The 19,041-nt window shown below is 60.6% G+C and overlaps 1 protein-coding gene across 7 annotated transcripts in view; it reads right to left on the reverse strand.

Annotated features, from left to right (window-relative positions):
• The window catches only part of TESC (tescalcin), a 42,730-nt gene that overhangs the window by 5,020 nt on the left and 18,669 nt on the right, over positions 1 to 19,041 (reverse strand). For 5 of the 7 annotated variants that reach the window (XM_051826638.3, XM_089323241.1, XM_089323239.1 and 2 more), the window contains exons 2-6: positions 15,230 to 15,299; positions 5,600 to 5,680; positions 1,954 to 2,093; positions 320 to 381; positions 105 to 212 (exon numbers count right to left, since the gene is read on the reverse strand). In XM_051826638.3, coding sequence (XP_051682598.1) covers positions 105 to 212; positions 320 to 381; positions 1,954 to 2,093; positions 5,600 to 5,680; positions 15,230 to 15,299 — 461 coding nt within the window. Of the gene's footprint in view, positions 1 to 104; positions 213 to 314; positions 382 to 1,953; positions 2,094 to 5,599; positions 5,681 to 15,229; positions 15,300 to 19,041 lie in introns of all 7 variants that reach the window. The other 2 variants (XR_016227218.1, XR_016227219.1) reach the window with 1 other exon arrangement.

A 19,041-nucleotide genomic window follows, 5' to 3' on the forward strand; every position in this document is an offset into this window, starting at 1 on the left:
GGTACGCAGGGCGCAGGTGGCAGCAACAGCAGCGAAGGCTGAGTGCGCGCGCACGGCCGCGGGCCACAGGCTGCAGGTGTGAAGTCCCCGCCCCAGGCACTCACCATCTGCCCCACGCACACGCTGGCCGCCTCCATCATGGCCCCGTCGGCGATGGAGCGCGCAGACTCCTTCTCGATGTGGGGGTTCCCCGACAGCAGCTCCTCCACCACCTGCCAGGCAGGGCAGAGACTCCATGAGCCGGCGCCCAGGGGCCCGAGTCCGGGTGGCGGGCCGGGGCGGCGGCAGGAGTGCGGGCGGGGGCAGAAGCATACTTTACATTTCGATATTCCTCCAGCGTGATGCGGCCGTCGCTGTCCGAGTCGTACATGTGGAAGAGGACTGGGGGGGGCAAGGGCGAGGGCGCGGCTCAGCGCGGGGAGGAGCCTGCCCCCCCCCCCCAGGTCACCACCACTCAGCCCGGGACATCAGTAAGAGACCTCAGTGCCAAAGCTGCAAGGGTCAAGGGCATAGGCTGTGGGGCCAGATGGACCTCTCTGGGCCTCAGTTTCCCCAGCTGTAAAACGGGAACAATGGCATCTGGGAGTGAGAGCCCAGAGGACCAGCCTGGCACCCTGTGGGGGCGGCCAGCACCATGGCAACACCAGCAGAACGGGTGTCAGGTCACAGCCTTGCTCTCCACAGGCCTGCAGCCACTCTGGCCTGGGGACTGACCAGGGTCCCGGCTGACCCCCCCCCCCCCCCGCCCCGCCGAGCGCAGCCAGCGGCAGCAGCCTCTCCTCCAGCATCACGGTGGTGGTGGTGGCCGTGGCCGTGGCCGTGGCGGCAGCCCACGGCCCAGCACACACGAGGAACTGGAGGGAGGTGACCTCCCCCAATCCACCGCCCATCTCAGCTCAGCCCCGGGAGAGACCCCAGAGCTGGGATCTACCAAGCACCCACTGGGTCTCTTCCGGTCATCACCACTCCAGCACCCTGCTAAGGGCAGGAAACCAGGGGTCTGGACCTGACCGAGTCCCTCTACTTCCTGGGCCCGTGCCCCCTACCCCGCCCTGGAGCAGACATCCGCAGTGACACAGCGGCCCTGGGGATGCCCCCACGGACATGCCCCGGAACTAAAGATCCCGACGGCGAGCGGCCCAGCCCAGGCTGCAGCCGGCCAGAGTCCACGGGGAAAAGCAGCCGTGACGTGCTCCACCGAGGGCCGGCCTGGGCCACAGCCACCCCAGGAACAGCGAGGGTTCCCTCCAGAACCAATGCTGGCCCTAGCACAGTCCACAGAGGTGGGGAAGGGGCTCACTTCAGGGGCCACCACCAGGCACCGGGGGCTCTGCCTGTGCCATCTCAGAACCACTCGAGGGTTTGGAATCAGCTCGCCTGTGTTCTGGCTCGAGGTCAGTGGGTACATCGTCACCCGTGATGCCGGCATCCCACATGGACACCGGTTCAAGTCCCGGCTGCTCCACTTCCAATCCAGCTCTCAGCTGATGCGCCAAGAAAGCAGCTGAAGATGACCCAGGTGCCTGGGCCCCTGCACCCACGTGGGAGACCCGGATGGAGCTCCAGGCTCCCAGCTTCTGCCTAGTCCAGCCTGAGCTGTTGTGGTAATTTGGGGCTTGAGCCAGTGGATGGAAGATGTCTCTCTCTCCCTGTCATTGTGCCATCCCAATAAGTAAAATTAAAAAAAAAAAAAAAAGTAGAGTCATGGGGCCACTTGGCCGAGGGGCCAGCTAGCACCCAGGTCTGTGTGAACCCATCACCCCACAGCCCCTCACTCATCCCAGGAAGCCCAAAGCTGCTTGGACACTGATGGGGAAGCACTGGGCTGGTGTGCACCTCAGCCACCCTCCTGGGGACGGATGGCCAAAGGATGCCAGCAGTCTCCCTGCCCCCTCCCCTTCCTGTGCACCCTGCGCTCTGAGGCCTTGGGGTGGGGGCGGGGAGGGCACGCACATCTCAGCTTCTCCTTCCGGGACAGTTCCACCTGCTCCTCGCCCAGGGTGGTGTCGATGGGCCGGAAGTAGGACATGATGGTCAGGAAATCCTCGAAGTTGATCTCGTCGGCCAGGCCGCTGGGCCCCTTACGCAGGTTCCTGCAGCGGCGAGATGGGGGGAGGAGGCGGTGTCAGCTAGGACCCAGATCCCGCCCTCCCCCGAGCAGCAGTGCCCGAGAACCCAGCCGTCCTGGGCACGGGCTCTGCTCCCCAAGCACCTGCTCCATGGGGTCCCGGGAACCCCTGGGGGTGTCAAGTCCAGCCCCACATGGCTGCGGAGGGCTGGGCGTTACAGGGCACACAGGTGGGCACTGACATGTGGGGAAACTGAGGCACGAGCAGGCCACACCTCCTGATCCTTCCGTGAGCTCAGGGGGTGGGTGAACCAGGGACCACAAGGGGCCTGTCGCCTACTCTGCAGCCCATGAGCCAAGGAGGGTTTCACACTTTGCATATTGAAAAGGTTTAAAAAAAAAAAAACTGAAGCAGAGTTTGCAGCAAGGAGACTGTGTGAGGATCAAGTTTCAGACCCAGAGACAGGGCTCTGTGGGACCCAGCCACAGCCACTTCCCGCCCCGCCCCCTGAGCACCCACAGCAGCGCCCAGGGCCCTGCAGAGCCCACAGCCCTGTCTCTCCCGTCCCCGCTCTATCAGCACAGAGCCAGCAGTTCTGAGTCGCCTGGCTACTGCTGCAGGGCACAGCAAGCCCGGGCTGGGAGCCCCACGACAGAGGGCAGGGGCGCCCGGGGCTCAGGATGCAGCGCTAGGGCTGCCTGGTGCCTGGGCCGGTGCCTGGCGTGCAGTCGGGGCGTGGAAATTCACAAACCACCCCGCTCCCAGCCTGGCAGAGAGGAACAGCTGCCTATAAAACAAAACGGCTTAAAGATAACCCCAAATGCAAGCTCCCCCACACCAGGGCCAGGCCTTATCACTCCTGGAACCGCAGCCCAACGGTCACAGGGCTGGCGGAGTCCTGAACACAGCACAGTTCTCCAGCCGGCCCCGGGACCCCTGCGCCCAGACCATCTACTTGCGCCTGACCCAGGGTTTAAGGCCAAGTTTAAAGACATGCCTCTGCCATCTTCCAGCACCCCATGAACACTGACAGCCCCCAACGAGTCCACTGCGCTTCACCGCCGATTTCTCTATGCCCGAGAATTTTCTAGAAAGCCGTGAAACCCATGGCCGGAGCAGGGAGAGGAGAACCCTCCCAGGCTTGTTTGCCTGTCTCCCCTGAGCTCGCCCGGGGTCTGAGGGGTCGGCTCTTCCCAACACGTTTTAACCGTGTCCGAGTTGTGGCTGTCGGCGGGCTTCCCTGGAGCCCATGCCCTTCCTGGGCAGTTCCGGCTGCAGCGAGAGAGACAGAGATTAGTCCAGGGACCACGTGACAGGCTCCGGGTCCTTCTCAGGGCAGGCTGGGACCCACTTCTGGGAGGAACCTCCCTGGGAGTCTGCAAAGGCTGAGACCAGGGTCCACAAAGCCCAGGAGAGCCCAGAGCCCAGGAAATGCAAACAAAGAGCCTGGAGCCAGCCTCGCCTGCTCTCCACTCCCACACCTGAAATGGGCATCCAGGACTAGGGGCAGAAGCCAGAGCTGTGTCCAAATTTGAGCCCAGCCTAGAACCAGGCAGCTCTCTTTATTTTACAAATATGTCAGTTTTAGAGCAATATTTTTGCTTCCTCAACTTTCTGATTACCCTGTAAGGAAGGGAGCGGCCGGAGGCGGCTGCTCCAGTTCCTGCCCCATTCCTACAGAGTTCTGGGAATGAAGGTTGAGGCTGGAAAATCCCACGTCCGGCTCCTCCTGTGAAATCCGCCCTCACTGGGAGTTATAGGTGTCGCCCCTTAGCAGTACGAGGTCTCTCCAGAGTCTAAGGGTGGGTGGGTGAGGCTGTGGCCACCCCAACCTGGTCCCGAGAGGTCCTTGGACGCCTGCCTATGCTCGCTCCATGAAGCGTGAGCCACTCTCAGGCCAAGCCAGGAGTCCCTGCCACTCCCTCACTCAGCCCATCCCTCCGGTCCTTCCTGCCCCCCACCCCCGCCAGCCCTCGCCCTCCACCCGCAGCCAGGATGAGCTTTGCAAAATGCAAATCAGAGCGAATTCCGAGGCTCCTGGCTCTCTGGGTAATCTCCGGTCCCCACCTGCTCTCCCGCCCGACTGCCGTCCAGCCCTGGCTCCTCCGCCCCGCCCTATCCCACCTGGAGTCCACCTTGCTCCGGCCTTGCGTTTGCACGCCTGCCTGTGGACACTGGGCATTCCTAGAAGCACCTCTGTCCCCTGCTCCCTCCTGTGCGCCCTGCAGCCGCCCTGCCTGGCCTCAGACCCTCCCAGAAAGGGGACTCAGCCACTGCCCCGCCCAAAGCCCTCTCGCCAGAGGGAGGTGCCAGCCCAGTCCCCTGCCCGTCCTCCCCTCAGACTACAGCCAGGGACACAGAGCTAAGGACACAACTCCTGGATCCGTTCTGAGCCGGGCGGATCCCAGCCCCACAATGGTGATGGCTGAGACCACAGGGACTTGGGTCAGTTGTTTTTTTTTGTTTGTTTGTTTGTTTGTTTTTTTAAGAAATTAGCACACACAGTAAAATGTGTTTGGACAACTGTATGTACTACCCCAGTGCTTTGCCCACACAACCCCTTCCGCAAAGTCACAAACACCAGGCGCACTCCCACCCCGGGATCACCAAGTTCTGCAACCTAAAGGCCAGCGGATGCTTGGGGGCTGAGCTGTGGTCTGCACCAGGCTCTCTGCAAGCCAGGGCCATGGGCACAGCACCTCAGCACACAGCACTTCAGAGCCCCGGAGGCAGGAGCTGTGATCTCAGGTTGTGGGTGGGGTGTCACTTCTGACACTGGGTTACATGCAGAAACCAGGGGCGGGGGGGGTGGGGTTTGGCACAGTGATTAAGACGCCAGCTGGGACGTCCAGGCCCTGTGCTGGAGTGCCCAAGGTCAAGTCTCAGCTGTGCTGCCAATTCCGGCCCCCTGCTCACACACACACACACCCGGAGGAGGCAGCAGCACCCCTGCACCCCACGTGGGAGCTCTGGATGGAGCTCCAGGCTGCTTTAGCCCAGGCGGCTGCAGGCACTGGGCCAGTGAACCAGCAGCTGAGTGTCCTGTCTGCCCGCCTCTCAGGTAGCCTTGGGCAGGCGCAACCCTCCCCACCTGGACACCCTCTCTGGAGGAAGCCACCTGTTGCAAAGGCTTGGAGTCGCCTCGGGCTGCACGACAGCGACCCTGGAAGCAGAGACCCCGGAAGCAGAGACCCCCTGGGCCCCAGGTGAGCCCTGAAGCGAGAGCCCGGCCTCAGCGGACAGCTCTATGAAAACCCCCGAGCCGAGACCCCAGCTGATTGCTGAGCTACAGAAAGGGGAGCTAACGGGGCCTTTGTCCTGCGGCCAGAGGTGATGCACACGGAAACCTAGGGAGATGGAACTGGCAGCCCCCAGTCCCCCAGCTGGGAACTCACAACCGCCTCCCCCCGCCCCAGCCTCTGCTCACAACCCCACTGAAAGGGGCGCTCTGAGCACCAAGTCCTGCACCCACGGCGCTCCAAGGACACAGTCCCCCACCTTGGGGCCCCTGCAGGCCAGAGCCCACCCACCTGTTGTCGAAGAAGGCACGGATGATCTTGGAGCGGATGGGGTTGAGCTCCAGGTCGGGGACACTGTTGAAGTTCTCCTTGCTGGCTCCCAAGTGGGGAAGGCACCGGGGAAAAAGAGCGACAAAAAGAACATGGTGTCAGCGGGTGTGTGTGGCAGGGAGCGGGGCCCCGGGACAGTCCAGGGGGAGGGGGTGGGACTGGGACCCCGCCTCTCCTCCAGAGCCTGGGCAGGAGCCGGCCGGGCCGGGCGAGCTGTGCCACGGGGCTTCAGGCAGCCGTTGGGAAGAGAATTACACGACCGGCTCACGTCGCTGCAAAACGTTTCGGAAATCCATGCAGGTGCAGGGCCGTCAAAACGCTCACAGCGCAAACACGGAGCAGGGGTCAGATCCTCTGCGTCAAAGCGAACTCGCCTCTTCCCTCCATCCTCCGCGAACTTCGCAAGTGCCCTCGTATCAAGCGTTCACCTCCAAAGGCAGAGCCCTGGGATGGGCACCCATTGTAAGCGGTCCCAGACCGCCCGACGCCCACCCTCAGGCCCCAGCCCACGGCCCCCGCTCTGGCTGCTCTGGATCTGCACGGGCAGCGACCAGCAGGTGCGACGCCACCCGCAGGTGTGTGCTGAGACTGTTGAATCCCAAAGGCGTCACGACAGCCTTGTTTGTCACCTGATGCCTGCAGCCTCCCCGTGTGCCGGGCTATTCAGCCACCTAAAGGAGCGACACCCTGACACCCACTGCAGCGTGGACCGACCCTGAAACCACGACGCTAGGTGACAGGAGCCAGGCACGGAAGGACACGTGTTGTAGGGTTCTGTCTACAGGAAACGTCCAGGACGAGAAAATCCAGAGAAACAGGAGAAGAGCAGTAGCCGAGGGCTGGGAAGGGACGTGGGCAGGGACAGTGTCCCTCGGGGGTCGTGAAGGACGCTCTGAAACTGAGGGCGGGGCCGGGCAGTCTGGGCGACGGCCACGCCGCATGCCAGAAGACCCGGGTTCCAGACCCAGCTCCAGCCTGTGGTTCCAGCTTCCTAATGCAGACCCCGAGAGGCAGCAGTAAAAGCAGCTGGGTCCCTGCCACACACGTGGGACTCCTGGATGGAGCACCCACTGTCAGCTTCAGCCCGGCCCAGCCCTGACCACCGAGGGCATTTGAGGAATGAACCAGAGACAGGCATTCTCTGTATGTCTGTCTCTTTGCTTCTCAACTAATAAAAAACACATTAAAAAATTGTGGGGCTGGCACTGAGGCATAGCAGGTAAAGGCACTGCCTGCAGTGCCAGCATCCCATATGGGTGTCGGTTCGTGTTCTGGCTGCTCCACTTCCCATCCACCTCTCTGCTATGGCCTGGGAAAGCAGTAGAAGATGCAAAAGTCCTTGGGCCCCTGCACCTGCGTGGGAGACCTAGAAGAAGCTCCTGGCTTCGGATTGGCCCAGCTCCAGCTGTTGCAGCCATTTGGGAAGGGAATCAGCTATGGAAGACCTCCCCTCTTTCTCTCTGGCTCTGCCTTTCAAATAAATAAATATATCTTATTTAAAAAATGTGATTCTAGCAACCTAATTCATTATTAAATGTCACTGAATTATACATTGTAATGGGCAAGATGTGACTTTTATTTTGAAAAAACAAAGCCTTTAAAAAACAAAACCTCTTTGGAGGTGGGTGTTTGCTACAGCACTTGAGGTGCCCCGTGTCGGAGTGCCCGGCTGACTTCCTGCTAACACTTATAGCTAATGATGGGCGGTGGTTCAAGTGCTTGGGTCCCTGACGCCCACGTGGGAGACCCACATGGAGTTCTGGGCTGGCTCCTGGCTTTGGCCTTGCCCAGCTGCGACCTTTGTGGTCATTTGGGGAGTGTCCCAGCAGATGCACAGCCTCTGTCACTCCATCTTTCCCATAAATAAAATGGATCTTTTTTTAAAAAAAAAAAATTCCCTAAAGCCTAAAACAATAAGAAAAGAAGCCCCGCGCCGGGGCAGGCGTTCAGCACAGCGGTCGAGACGCTGCTCGGGCGCCCCCTGCCACACTGGAGGCCCGGGTTCGGGTCCCAGCTCTGCTTCTCTCCGGCTTCCTGCTGGCGCACACCCTAGGAGGCAGCAGGCGATGGCTCAAGTAGGTGGGTCCCTGCTGCCCACGTGAGGCCTGGGCTCCTGGCTTCTTCCTGGCCCAGCCCTAGCTTTGTAGGCATCTGGAGAGTGAACAAGGAGACAGGGTCTCTCTGCCTTTCAAATTAAAAAAAAAAAAAAAAAAAAAAAAAAGGATAATTTTTTTTTAAAAAAAAGAACCACTGTACCAACACCACGTGCCGATGCAAACCGTGGAGCTGAAGTCAGGACCATGTCTGATCGACCTTGAGGGAGTGCCTGGAGCGGGCACGGGGGCCTGCGGGTGTTCCATCCGTCAAAGTCCCGAGTTGTGTGTGCATTGCGCATGTCAGACCCCTATGCCGGAAGGCACCTGTCCCCTTCTCCCGCAAGGCAACCACAGGCAGAGCCCAGCGCCCCGGGAGGGGACCGAGCCGAGGTTCCCAGGGGACAGGATCCGAGGTGGCCAAGTCACGGCTGGATGGCAGCCACGGCCATGCCTGCCCTCACCGCCTGCGCGACCCCAGTTCCCAGGCGACACCACGAGTGCTCCTGCTGTCCCGGATACTACAGGCCCAGCCCAGCCCAGCCAGGGCATGCACGTGACCGACAGGTCCCCACAGCACCAGGCTCCTACCCGGACACCACACTGCTCCACTCGCCTCGGCTGAGCAGCGCCTGCGGGGACAGGGCACCCGTATACCGCAGAAGGGAACTGAGGAGCAGGGAAGCAGCCGGTCAGTCTGGGAGACCCCAGACCCTCGCCGGCTGTCGGGCTGGGCGTCCTGGCTCCTGCGAACCTTCTTCAGCCTCAGTTTTCTCACCTGTGAAGTGGGCACGCTAACACCTGCCAGTGGGCGAAGGGCACAGCCTTGGCCATCAGTCTAGGGCTCCACCCTGCTCCTCTGGAAGCAGGAATCACACAGCACGGGGGTGCAACTGATGGAAGGTCAAGTCTGGAGCACGCTTAGCACACACTTAGCACATGCTTAGCACACGCTTAGCCTGGAGCCCACAGAGCAGCGGGGGCTCTGCAGATGGTTGCTTCAGGCTGTGGCAGCGCAGCCCCTTAGCCTTGCCCGGTACCCAACACCACGCACCCAACACCATGCACCCTCTGGCAAGCCAGAGCAGCTCAGTGGGTGGTCTGCCAAGTCATCAGCTCCTCCCCCAGGGGTAGCGGCAGGCAGTGCCCAGTGCTGTTTGGAGCTTACGGCCACCCTGGAAGGCAGGACCTTAGGCCCATTACAGAGATGAGCAGACTGAGGCAGAGAGGGGGAGCAGCTGCCCATGGGAGTGACGGTTGCTATCTGTCCTCGGGGACACTCCCTGCCACCTGCCACCCTCCCTCTCCAACAAGGAGGACGTGGGCAGGGCCCAGAGCTGGGGCAGGCCAAGCCCCACTTCCCCACAGTTTAATGTCCCATAAAAGCTGGTTTCACTCTAAGCTCCCACTCCCTCTCCTGTCCCCAGGTACTCACCGGGCTGGCGGAACTGGCTCTGCCGAGGGCCAGGGGGGTGGGGGCGGGGGGAGGCACAGGTCTGCTTCACACTGCAGCCCAGTGAGCGTGTGTGTGTGTGGGGGGGGGGTGGCAGGTGCCACCCACAGCGACCACCGAGGCACACACCTCGCACGCCTCCTCCAGGGAGTTTGAACCCCTGGGGGTCCCTTCCCTGTGGTTTGGGTTTGATTCCTTCCCTGGCCCCCACGGGGACAGAAGCGCCACCCAGTCCTGATGCCTGGGGCAGGGTCTTGGGGAAGGGACCGCATTGGATGAAGCCATTAAGGCACAGTCCCGGCGGGTGTACATGGAGAGACACAGACACACGTGCTCCCTGGCTCCCACCCAGGGTACCCTGTGCCACCTTGGTACTCCGCCAGCAAGACCCCACCCCTTCCCCAGAGGCTGAACCACAGACGCCCACTCGACCTTGGCAGTGGCTCTCCAGAACCAGCAGCAACGACAAACCTCTGTTCCTTCCAGCGAGGCTGCTGGGGTCTTTTATCACAGCAAGTCAAAGTGGCCCGACCCAGCCCAGGAGTCCCGGCAAGCTCTCACCGAGCACCGCAAGGTGCCCGTGTTGGTGACCACGCCAATGTCACACAGCCAGCACGGGGCTCCAGCCTGGCTCCCACCACCCCGTGCTCTTCCTCGGGGCTGTGCAGTGTCACTTTAAAGAGAGGGGGCTCCAGGGGGGTATCTGCCTTCTGCCACCCGCAGCCCAAGAGGCCCCACCGGGGACCCCGGAAGAGGACAGGACAAGCACCCAGCCCACAAGGGAAAGGCAAGGCCAAGTCCACACCGAGGTCACGCTCCCGGTGTGGTCTCCGGCAGCCTCTAAGGCAGCCCAGTTCAAACGCAAAGTCCGCTCTGTGGCGTCTGGGCTCGGGGCTGCCCCAGCCACCGACCTCAAAGCCAAGAAAGCAGCCAGGCTGCAGGCCCCCAGCCTGGAGTCACCGCCTCCTGCCGTCCGCCCACGTGGGAGACCTGCATGGAGTTCCGGCTTAGGCCTGGCCCTTGCAGAATGCGGGGAGGGAACCAGTGGAAGGGAACTCGCTCGCTCTCTGACTTCTCACCGTGCATCGTCCTGGCTGGGGCTTCAAATCAGGGAGCACTGGGGGCTGCCTCGTGGGACTGAGCACTGGCAGCACAGTGAGCTCAGTGGCACACGACACCCTCTCGCCATTGTGGGTGCCTCTCCACGACCCCCACGACCGTCAGCTCTCGGACAGGTTCAAGGCGAGACACTGGGTTCCCAGGGGACCCAGCAAGAGGGCCCCAGCTCTGCCGCCAGCCAGCTCCGCACGCGAGCCGTGGCTGTGCTGTGCAATTCAGCCTCTTCAAACTCAGTTTCTCAATCTGTAAAATGGGGGTAACCGGGGCAACCCAGGACCACACAAGGGAGCCGTGAGCCAGGTGTCTGGCATGGTCACCACTCAGCTCGTGGCAGCTGGACCTCCTGCCTCTAAGGTCAAAAAGCAATGGCAAGGGCACTGCTGGGAGGCCAGACGGACTCAGAGACGGGTGCTCTGCAGCCGCCCGGGCTGTCAGCACGCGGCTCTCCACAGCGGATGCAGAGCCCTCGTCCCGCCCCCACACACGGCGGGGGCTGTGTCCACGGAGTATCCATGTCGGGCCTCACTCCGCATCCGATGGCTTGACGGATCTAAAAATACGCTCGCAACTGGCGCTATCTAACCCGGCCTCCCGCGGGCTGCTTCGTCGCCGTGTCTGAAGTGACCCAGGCGTCTATTCTGGGGTCTGAGAGGCGGCCAGAGAGCCCTCGGGAAGCTCCCAGTTGCTATCAACGACTTGCACCCGATAAGAACGAACTGTGCAGGAAGCCACCCCGTGTTCTCCCGTCTACAGTTCTGACCTTCTAACGGGCGCAAAGGACAGGCACTCATCCGAGGGGAGCTCACAGTGGGTGCTTAATGCACACAGTAGGTAAGCACTTTCCCATGCGGGCATTTTGCCAAGTGGGCACAGACCCTGGCCCTCGGTGGTCAGGATGCATTTGGGTTTGGGGCGTCCTGAAGCGCGTACACTTTGGGGAGGGGCTCTTTAACAAGAGGAACACAGCATTACGGAGTTTTAGAAATCAGGCACCGGTCTTGCCAGGAATTCACATAGAAGCAGGGCCCGGAAGAAGGCTGCCACAGCCTCGGGGCTGCCCTGCCCCCTGGATGGGGCTCCTGGTGGTTTTTGGAATGGAGAGCAGACTGGAGAGAGACAGGAAAGGCCGGGTTGAAGGGAAAAATCAATTCTGGCCGCTGTTCCCCTCGTGGGACTGTTTCGAAGCTGTGTTCGATTTATCGACGCTGCGAATTTAGAAACCGAACTCTTCGGGCTTTGAAATGCAACTTACAAATCTGGGTCTCTGGAAAAAGCCTGCACTTTGCAAAGACGGCTTTCAGCACTCCCTCCCTCCCTGTGCTTTCCAAGAGGCAGGGGCAGAAGGGGCCGCATCCCCACACCCACCACGGAGGGCCAGGGGGTGCCCGGGGGCCTCGGCTGGGAAGCCCCAGGCCATGCCTCCCTCTGGGCAGCTCTCCCGAAAAGCCTCAAAATGCTAAAGAAAGGAACCCTGCCTGGCTCAGCCCAGGACGTCCTGGGCAGCGCCCTCAAGGTGCCGGCTTGGAGAAAGCTGAAGGCCTGGCCTGGACTCTGAGTCAAGGCCAGGCAGAGCGGGGGTTGGGAAGGCGCTGGCCACTGGATCCCAGCCCAGAGCTGCTCAGAGGACGCAGTCAGAAAGCCCAGGGGACCACAAGAGCTGCCCAGTCCCCCTTCTTCCGGCCCTGCTGGGTAGCCTGGGACTAGGCAAAGCGGTCCCTGCAGGCTTGTTTGCGTATGACTGACAGATGCTGTGGCCCTCCCCTCCTGCCTGCAGGCTGGCTCTGCAGTGATGGAACTACAGGTCCCTGACCTCAGCCACTCAGGTCCTCAGAGGTCGTTCTCAAGTCCAGGCCAAGGCCACAGCCTCCTTCCAGCAGCATCTGAGCCAGGTTCAAACCCCAGCTCCTCCACTTAGGAGCTGGGCGACCGAGGGCCAGGGACACAGGGGCCTCTCTGAGCCTTACCTTCCCGTCTGGAGAATGGGCAGAGCAGGTGTTCCCAGCACCGCTTCCTAAGAGGTTGTGTGAGACGGATGCAACCGGCTCCTTCTGCGGAGCCCGGAAAACAAGAGTAATGGGAACAGCTGACACCCACGCACAGTCCCTGGGTGCCAGGCCCCAGCTCCACTCTCCTCTGAAAACAAAACCCACAAGGGACGAACCACGACTGACAACAGGTCTCGGCGGGCAGGGGGGTGGCTGTGATGAACAGTACAGAGCACTTGCGTTGTTACTGTCATTTGCCACTTGCTCCTCGGCTCTCTCGTTCATTCACCTACTCCAAGGCCACCTTCGGTCTTAATAAGCTCCCGACTCGGCACTTGGGCCAGGGAAGCAGACCCAGCTCCTGCCTCCCGGGGGACTGACAGGGCCAGAAGCTGCAGATGGAGTCGGGGTGCTGGTGGCGGCGTTACAGTTCTGTGCTGGAAGGGGTGGGATAGGGCAGCCCTCAGAGGCAGCTGTAGGGGCTCAGGGGGTCAGAGAGGAGGCGGCCTACGCGGAGGTCTCTGCAGAGGCCGGCACCTGCACACCTTCGCGGGGGCCCAAGAACACCCTGGGGAGCCACTGAGGGCTGCTGAGCAGGGGCTGCTCACGGAGACCTCTCGACTCTGCCAGGGCGTGCGCAAGGGCAGCTGTGGCAAGGACACGGCACGGGGTGGCCCCAGGGCTGCGTGTGCAGGACGGGGAGGCAGCACCTGGCCCCTGCAGCACGGACAGCCTGGGCACGCTCCAGCCGCCCAACCACGGAGGGCCTGCTGTGCGCTGTCCTCGGTGCTGAACGGCCGCCTGCACTTGTTGGAAATGCAGATGCTCAGGCCCCACCCCAGACCAGCGGAAACAAAGCCTGCGTTGTGGCCAGATGTCCGGGTGATTCGTGTGTGCCCTCCAGCTGCAAAGAACGGGTTTGGGGCACCCCCTTTCAGCACATCCTCCAAAGGTGCACAGTGGCAAGATGGTCGGGGGCTCTGACGACAGAACCCCGAAGTGAGGGTCTCCCGTGCCGCTCCTCACACAGCCCCAGGCCCCTCTGCACCCTCCTCCCAGGACAACCACTGCCCAGGCCTCCCTGCACGTGGCAGGACAGCCACAGCCCCATTCGTGAGCCCAGCTCAGAGCTAAACTGTCCCCCACAACGTCGGCTCACCTTCAGCGCTCAAATCAAACCCCACGCGACCACACTCGCTTTCTGGGTGAGGGGGACAGGCTCCCCGAAGCCAAGAGAGAGACTGCCCGAAGCCACACAGCCAAAGGCAGAAGGATTTCTACACAGGCTCTGCGTTTTTTTGGTCTCTGCACCCTCAACCTCAAATCCGAAGAATTGGGGACGGCGCTGTGGTGTGGCAGGTTAAGCCTCCTCTTATGACACCAGCATCCCATACAGATGCCTGTTTGAGTCTCAGCTACTCCACTTCCAGTCCAGCTCTCTGCTATGGCCTGGGAAAGCAGTAGAAGATGACCCAAATCCTTGGACCACAGCACCCACGTGGGAGACCTGGAAGAAGCTCCTGGCTGCTGGCTTCTGATCAGCCCACACCCCAGTCATTGTGCCCATCTGGGGAGTAAACCAGCAGATGAAAGATCTGTCTCTCCTCCTGTCTTACTCTGCCATGCAAATGAATAAATAAATCTTTAAAAAGATCGAATAATTCAACACACATAGAATTTGAAGCTACAGTGCTCCCCCCACCCCCGGCCCAGGTTGGGTCTGACCCCAGACCTCTCCCCTCACAGCCCCGGGAAGAACCAACCTGCATTTGCAGCCGCTGGCCCTAGCAATTTCCTCACACCGGGCATGTAGCCCAGCCCAGCCCATGAGAAGCCAGGTAACCTTCCACTGGGCAAAGTGGGTCAGAGAGGTGAAAGCAAAGGTATAATTCCTGGTGGTCTTTAATTTTGCCTCCGATATAATTAAAGCGAGATCAGAGGCCATGCAAACCCCAAGACTTAGAATCTGAGCTCCTCAGATGGATGCTTTGGGCTCTGTTAAGACGGACGGGCGTGTAGGTGTTCACACATCGGGGTCCGGACAGTGCAGGTGAAACGTGTGCTTACCGAGAGCCAAGACCTCTTCCTGGGCTGCTCCAAGTCTGCAACGGCTGTAACCTTGAGACCCTGTTTCCTCTGGGACTCTGCTTCTGGTGGAGAGCTGGTGGTGGAGAGCTGCCTGCCACGGTGTGGCTGGTGGTGGACAGCTGCCTGCCACGGTGTGGCTGGTGGTGACCGCTGCCTATTCCAGTGCGGCTTGCAGCATCCACTGCAACTAGCAGCTCGCTCCAAGGGCCTCTCCCTAACCAAGCTCCAAGTAACTCGGCTACCACCCAAGACAGAACACAGTGTGAGACGTTCCTCCTCACACAAAGGTAACGTGCGGGGCATCTAAAGACCACAGCTTGAAACACAGCATAGCACGTCGATTCTTAACAGAAACCTGAGGCTGTCGCCTGCCCATCTTGCCTGAGGCTGGAGGAACCGGAAGAGGTAGAAACAAGGGACAGAGGGCCTCCGGACAACACCTGAGTCCCTGAATCCAGCTGAACCCACAAGCGAGTCTCGTTTCGCACCCAGTGGTGGGCACGGTCCTGGCCTTCAGCAGGTGCAGGATACGCACCTGGGATTCCCAGCACAAATCCAGAAGCACCAGGTGGGGCGGGGTGGGGGGCTGAATAAGTTCCCCCCAGCACCAACCCCCCATCTCCACTCCAGCTACGATTTTCTGATGCCAACAGATACAGATTTGACTCTTTCCTTCCCATCAGAACACCTTGGTTCAGAAGGAACTAGAAGGAAGAGAACCACCACAGTTTGCTTGAGCAAACGGGGCAACTCAGGGGCTCTTCCAAGCCCCCCCCCCCGGCACTCAGGGGAAATAGAGACCCCACCCACCCCACCGAGCCCCGTGTCTGCCGACCCCAGCCGCAGGTCTTACCGGATGGTCGGCTGGTCTCCGCTCAGCTGCTTAAATCGCCGGTGCAGCTGCTCGATCTGCTCCGATGAGACTGAGGGGGAGGGAGGGAGGAAAACGAGAGAGAGAGAGAGAGAGAGAGAGAGAGAGAGAGAGAGAACCATCAGTGCCTGCTGACCTTGGAGCGCACAGAGAAGGCTGCAGGTGTCCTCCCGCCCAGCCCCGCCCGGCTGCCCACCGGGACACCCACACCTCCTTGGCAGACAAGCCCATTCTTCCTGGGGACGCAGGCTGGGGCGATTAGTCCAGTTCCCTCTCGGCTGCTGCCGAGACAGCTCGTGGGCAGGCGAGACGGCCAGGCAGGGCTCCCCAGCCTACTAAAGGGACCCTCCATCTGCTTGTCCAACTCCCCCCTCTCCCAATCCTCAAGATGAGCTTTTCCAAGTGAGAACAGGGCTCTTCAGTCACAAATTCAGAGAGGGATGGGGGTGGGCGCTGTGGTGGCGGGGTTCAGCGCTGCTTAGGGAGGACACCTGCATCCCTGCTGGGAGCGCCTGGTTGCAGTCCTGGCTGCTTCATGCCTCTGATACAGGCCCCTGCTAATGCAGCCCCCCGGGAGGCAGAGACGATGGCCCAAGTGTTTGGGTTCCTGCCACCCACGTGGGAGACCTGGATGGAGTTCCTGGCTCCTGGCTTCAGCCTGGCCGAGATCCAGCTATTGCAGGCACTTGGGGAGTGAACCCCTGGATGGAAAATCTCGGTCTCCCCCTGTTACTCTGCCTTTCAAACCAATCAGTCTTTAACACAGACAGACGAGGAATGAAAGGGGAAGACGGGTTAGGCTGGGAGGCCTGCACTGAGGACGTGGTGGAGAAATGAGACCGGCAGGAAAAGTAGGATTTGGCGCATGGTGTTTGGTGCTGTGGGCAATGCCTTCTCATTCCCTGGTGGTCTTCGGGACCCTCAGCCCAGGGTGGTGTTGATCATCCGTGTTCTCACTCTGAGGCCGTGCATTTTCTGCCAACACCACCTCCAGGGTCAGCCCGCAGTTACGCCCGCACACCTGTGCTCATCTTACAAACCGCTCCGCAGAGGCCAGTTGGATGCATTTCTTACTTCCAAAACCACCAACGGGGTGGGGAGACACGTGGGGGTCCTGAAAGCTGCAGCAGAGGGGCTGGGACCACACGGTGGGCATTCAGCAGGTCCCTTGTGTGTGCCTTGGCCCCCAGCACAAGTCCAGGAGCGCACCCCAGGTAAACCAGGACAGGGGGCACTGGGGTGGCTGGGTAAGGTTTTCTTCTCCCCTCGTCTCCAAGCCCTGGAGCCTGGACTGGATTCTAAAGCCTGCCGCAGCCCCATCAGCCTGGTGTTTGGGCCTCAGGGCTGGCCCAGACTCTGCATCGCACGCGCAAAGCTTCTGACCAGTGGCTGGGCTGGGGAGCTGCCACCTGCTGCAGCCCTCAGGGTGCCTCTCCCCAGGGCCCCACTCTCACTCCACCTCCTGCCCTGTTTCGGGGTTTTGGTTTTGGTTGCTCGTTTTTAGCCTGAGGCTCGAGCTGATGCCGGTTCAAGCAGCGACCGCTCAGAATCCAGAAGCCGCAAGCACTCCTGGCAGCTGCCGTGTGCTAGGACACGCGCAGGAGGGCTGCCAGCCCAGGCGGGGCGCTGCCATATGCCGTGGGCACGGGCCATGCATGAGCTCATCTGTTCCTCAGGACCCGGGAGGGGGCCGGTGCCACGTGGTGCACGCACACACACACACAGGCAGCTTTCCACCTCTCTGCAGGGACACTCGGCTCTTTATGCCCCCCAGGTGCCAGCAGGGACTCCGCCCACCTGATGGCCCAGCCTCTCTGTGTGGAGGTGCAGGGTCCACACAAAGGCTGGCGCTGCTCCAGGCCCCAGCGGCAAAGCCCAGGGCCGGGCAGGGGCAAAACAGCACGAACACACAGGAAGGTCAAAGAGCGGACTGGTGGGCAGCAACGAAGGGGCCCCCATGGGCGGATGTTCGGGCCCAAGTATCAGCCCCGCTCCCGACTCCAGCTCCCTGCTAGTGCCACTCCAGGAGTGACGACTCAGTGCATGGGCTCCTGCCACCCACAGGGAAGACCCGGACGGAGGTCCTGGCTCCCAGCTTCCGTCTGGCCCAGCTCTGGCCATTGCAAGCTTCTCTCTCCCTCTCTCCCTCTGCCTTTCAAATTAAGTTGAAAATAAATTGAAAATTTTGAAAGAACATGGAAACATGATCGTGAACACAAGGAGTCAGACGCGACTGCACATAAAATTCATGAGCAAGCAAAACTCATCTACAGCGTCTGAGGTCAGGACAGCGGCTGCCCTTGAGGGGCATCGTGGGTGGGCACAGCAGGTAAGACGTCACTTGGGACACCCCGATCCCGCATCAGAGTGCTGTATTCACGTCCTGGCTCTGTCCCAGTCCCAGCTTCCTGCTAACCCGCACGCTGGGAGGCTGTGGCGATGGCTCCAGCAGTTGGGTTTCTACCCCATTAAGTGCAAAGACTTGCGCCGAGTTCCGGTCTCCTGGGCTGGCGCCCCAACTGGGACTAGAACCCAGGGTGCCGGTGCCATAGGCGGAAGATTAGCCTAGTGAGCCAGGGGCCTGGCCCAGCACCAGCTCTGGCAGGCGTTTGGGGAGGGAACCAGCGGATGGGAGCCCACTCTCTGCTGTGTCTCCCTCTCTCTTTCAAATACATTTTTTCAAAGAGGGTACTCATGATTTGAAAGAGGTGTGCGGGGTCTCCCAGGCGCTGGGCACGCTCTGTTTCTTGAGCCAGATACGGGTCGCGCAGGTGTGTTCCCAGAAAGCCCTGCACCTGGGTCCCGTCACCGCACGGAGCTGACTGAAGACCTGCCGGAACGCTACTCACGGGGACTTATCCCGAGAAGATGAACCCGACAGGAACCAAAACACGACTGTGCAGGTGTGCTCGCCGTCGCCTTCCTTAGAAGGTGAGTGTCCCTGCTCCAGGGTGCTCGAGCCCAGACAGCTTTCAAATTCTGGGATTTCTCAGACGTGGGGGTATCCGAGACCCGTGGTTGACAAGATCCAGCTCTAAACATGAAGTTCCATTGTGTTTCACACACACCCTATGCACACAGCCTGAAGGTAACTCTGTATAATATTTTCAGTAATTCTGGCTGGTGATGTGGCTCACTAGGCTAATCCTCCACCTGTGGCGCTGGTACTCTGGGTTCTAGTTCCGGTTGGGGCGCTGGATTCTGTCCTGGTCGCTCCTCTTCCAGGCCAGCTCTCTGCTGTGGCCAGGGAGTGCAGTGGAGGATGGCCCAGGTCCTTGGGCCCTGCACCCCATGGGAGACCAGGAGGAAGCACCTGGCTCCTGGCTTTGGATTGGCACAGCGCCCTGGCTGTAGCGGCCATTTGTGGGGTGAACCAACAGAAAAACCTTGCTCTCTCTCTCTGCCTGTCAAAAAAAAAATTCAGTAATTCTGTGCACAAAACAAGGTTGTACAGTGTAGACGTTTCCACTCAGTGTCACATCAGTACCCAAAAAGTTTCATATTTTGGAGTACTTTCTATTTTTGGATTAGGAATGCTCAAACTGTAATAGCTTACAATTGTACTCACTCTAGCATCACTCAGAAGCATACAGGTAAACACTTGACGACACGCTTCGTCTGTGATAAAGGAGCGTGCTGCCTTTCCAAGCGGCAGAGTTGTGCATCCGACTCGGAAATGTAAGGCTGGCTTAGGGCAGCTCACTCAAGAGCAGACGCCATGCCGGGGAAAATCCACAACTACATACAGATGCGCTCTAAGTAATTGTTTAAAACCCTAGAATTATAGTCTCTAA

Source organism: Oryctolagus cuniculus, chromosome 21, assembly GCF_051225735.1.
Source record: "Oryctolagus cuniculus isolate XC-2025 breed Fujian yellow rabbit chromosome 21, ASM5122573v1, whole genome shotgun sequence".
Lineage (NCBI taxonomy): Eukaryota > Metazoa > Chordata > Mammalia > Lagomorpha > Leporidae > Oryctolagus > Oryctolagus cuniculus.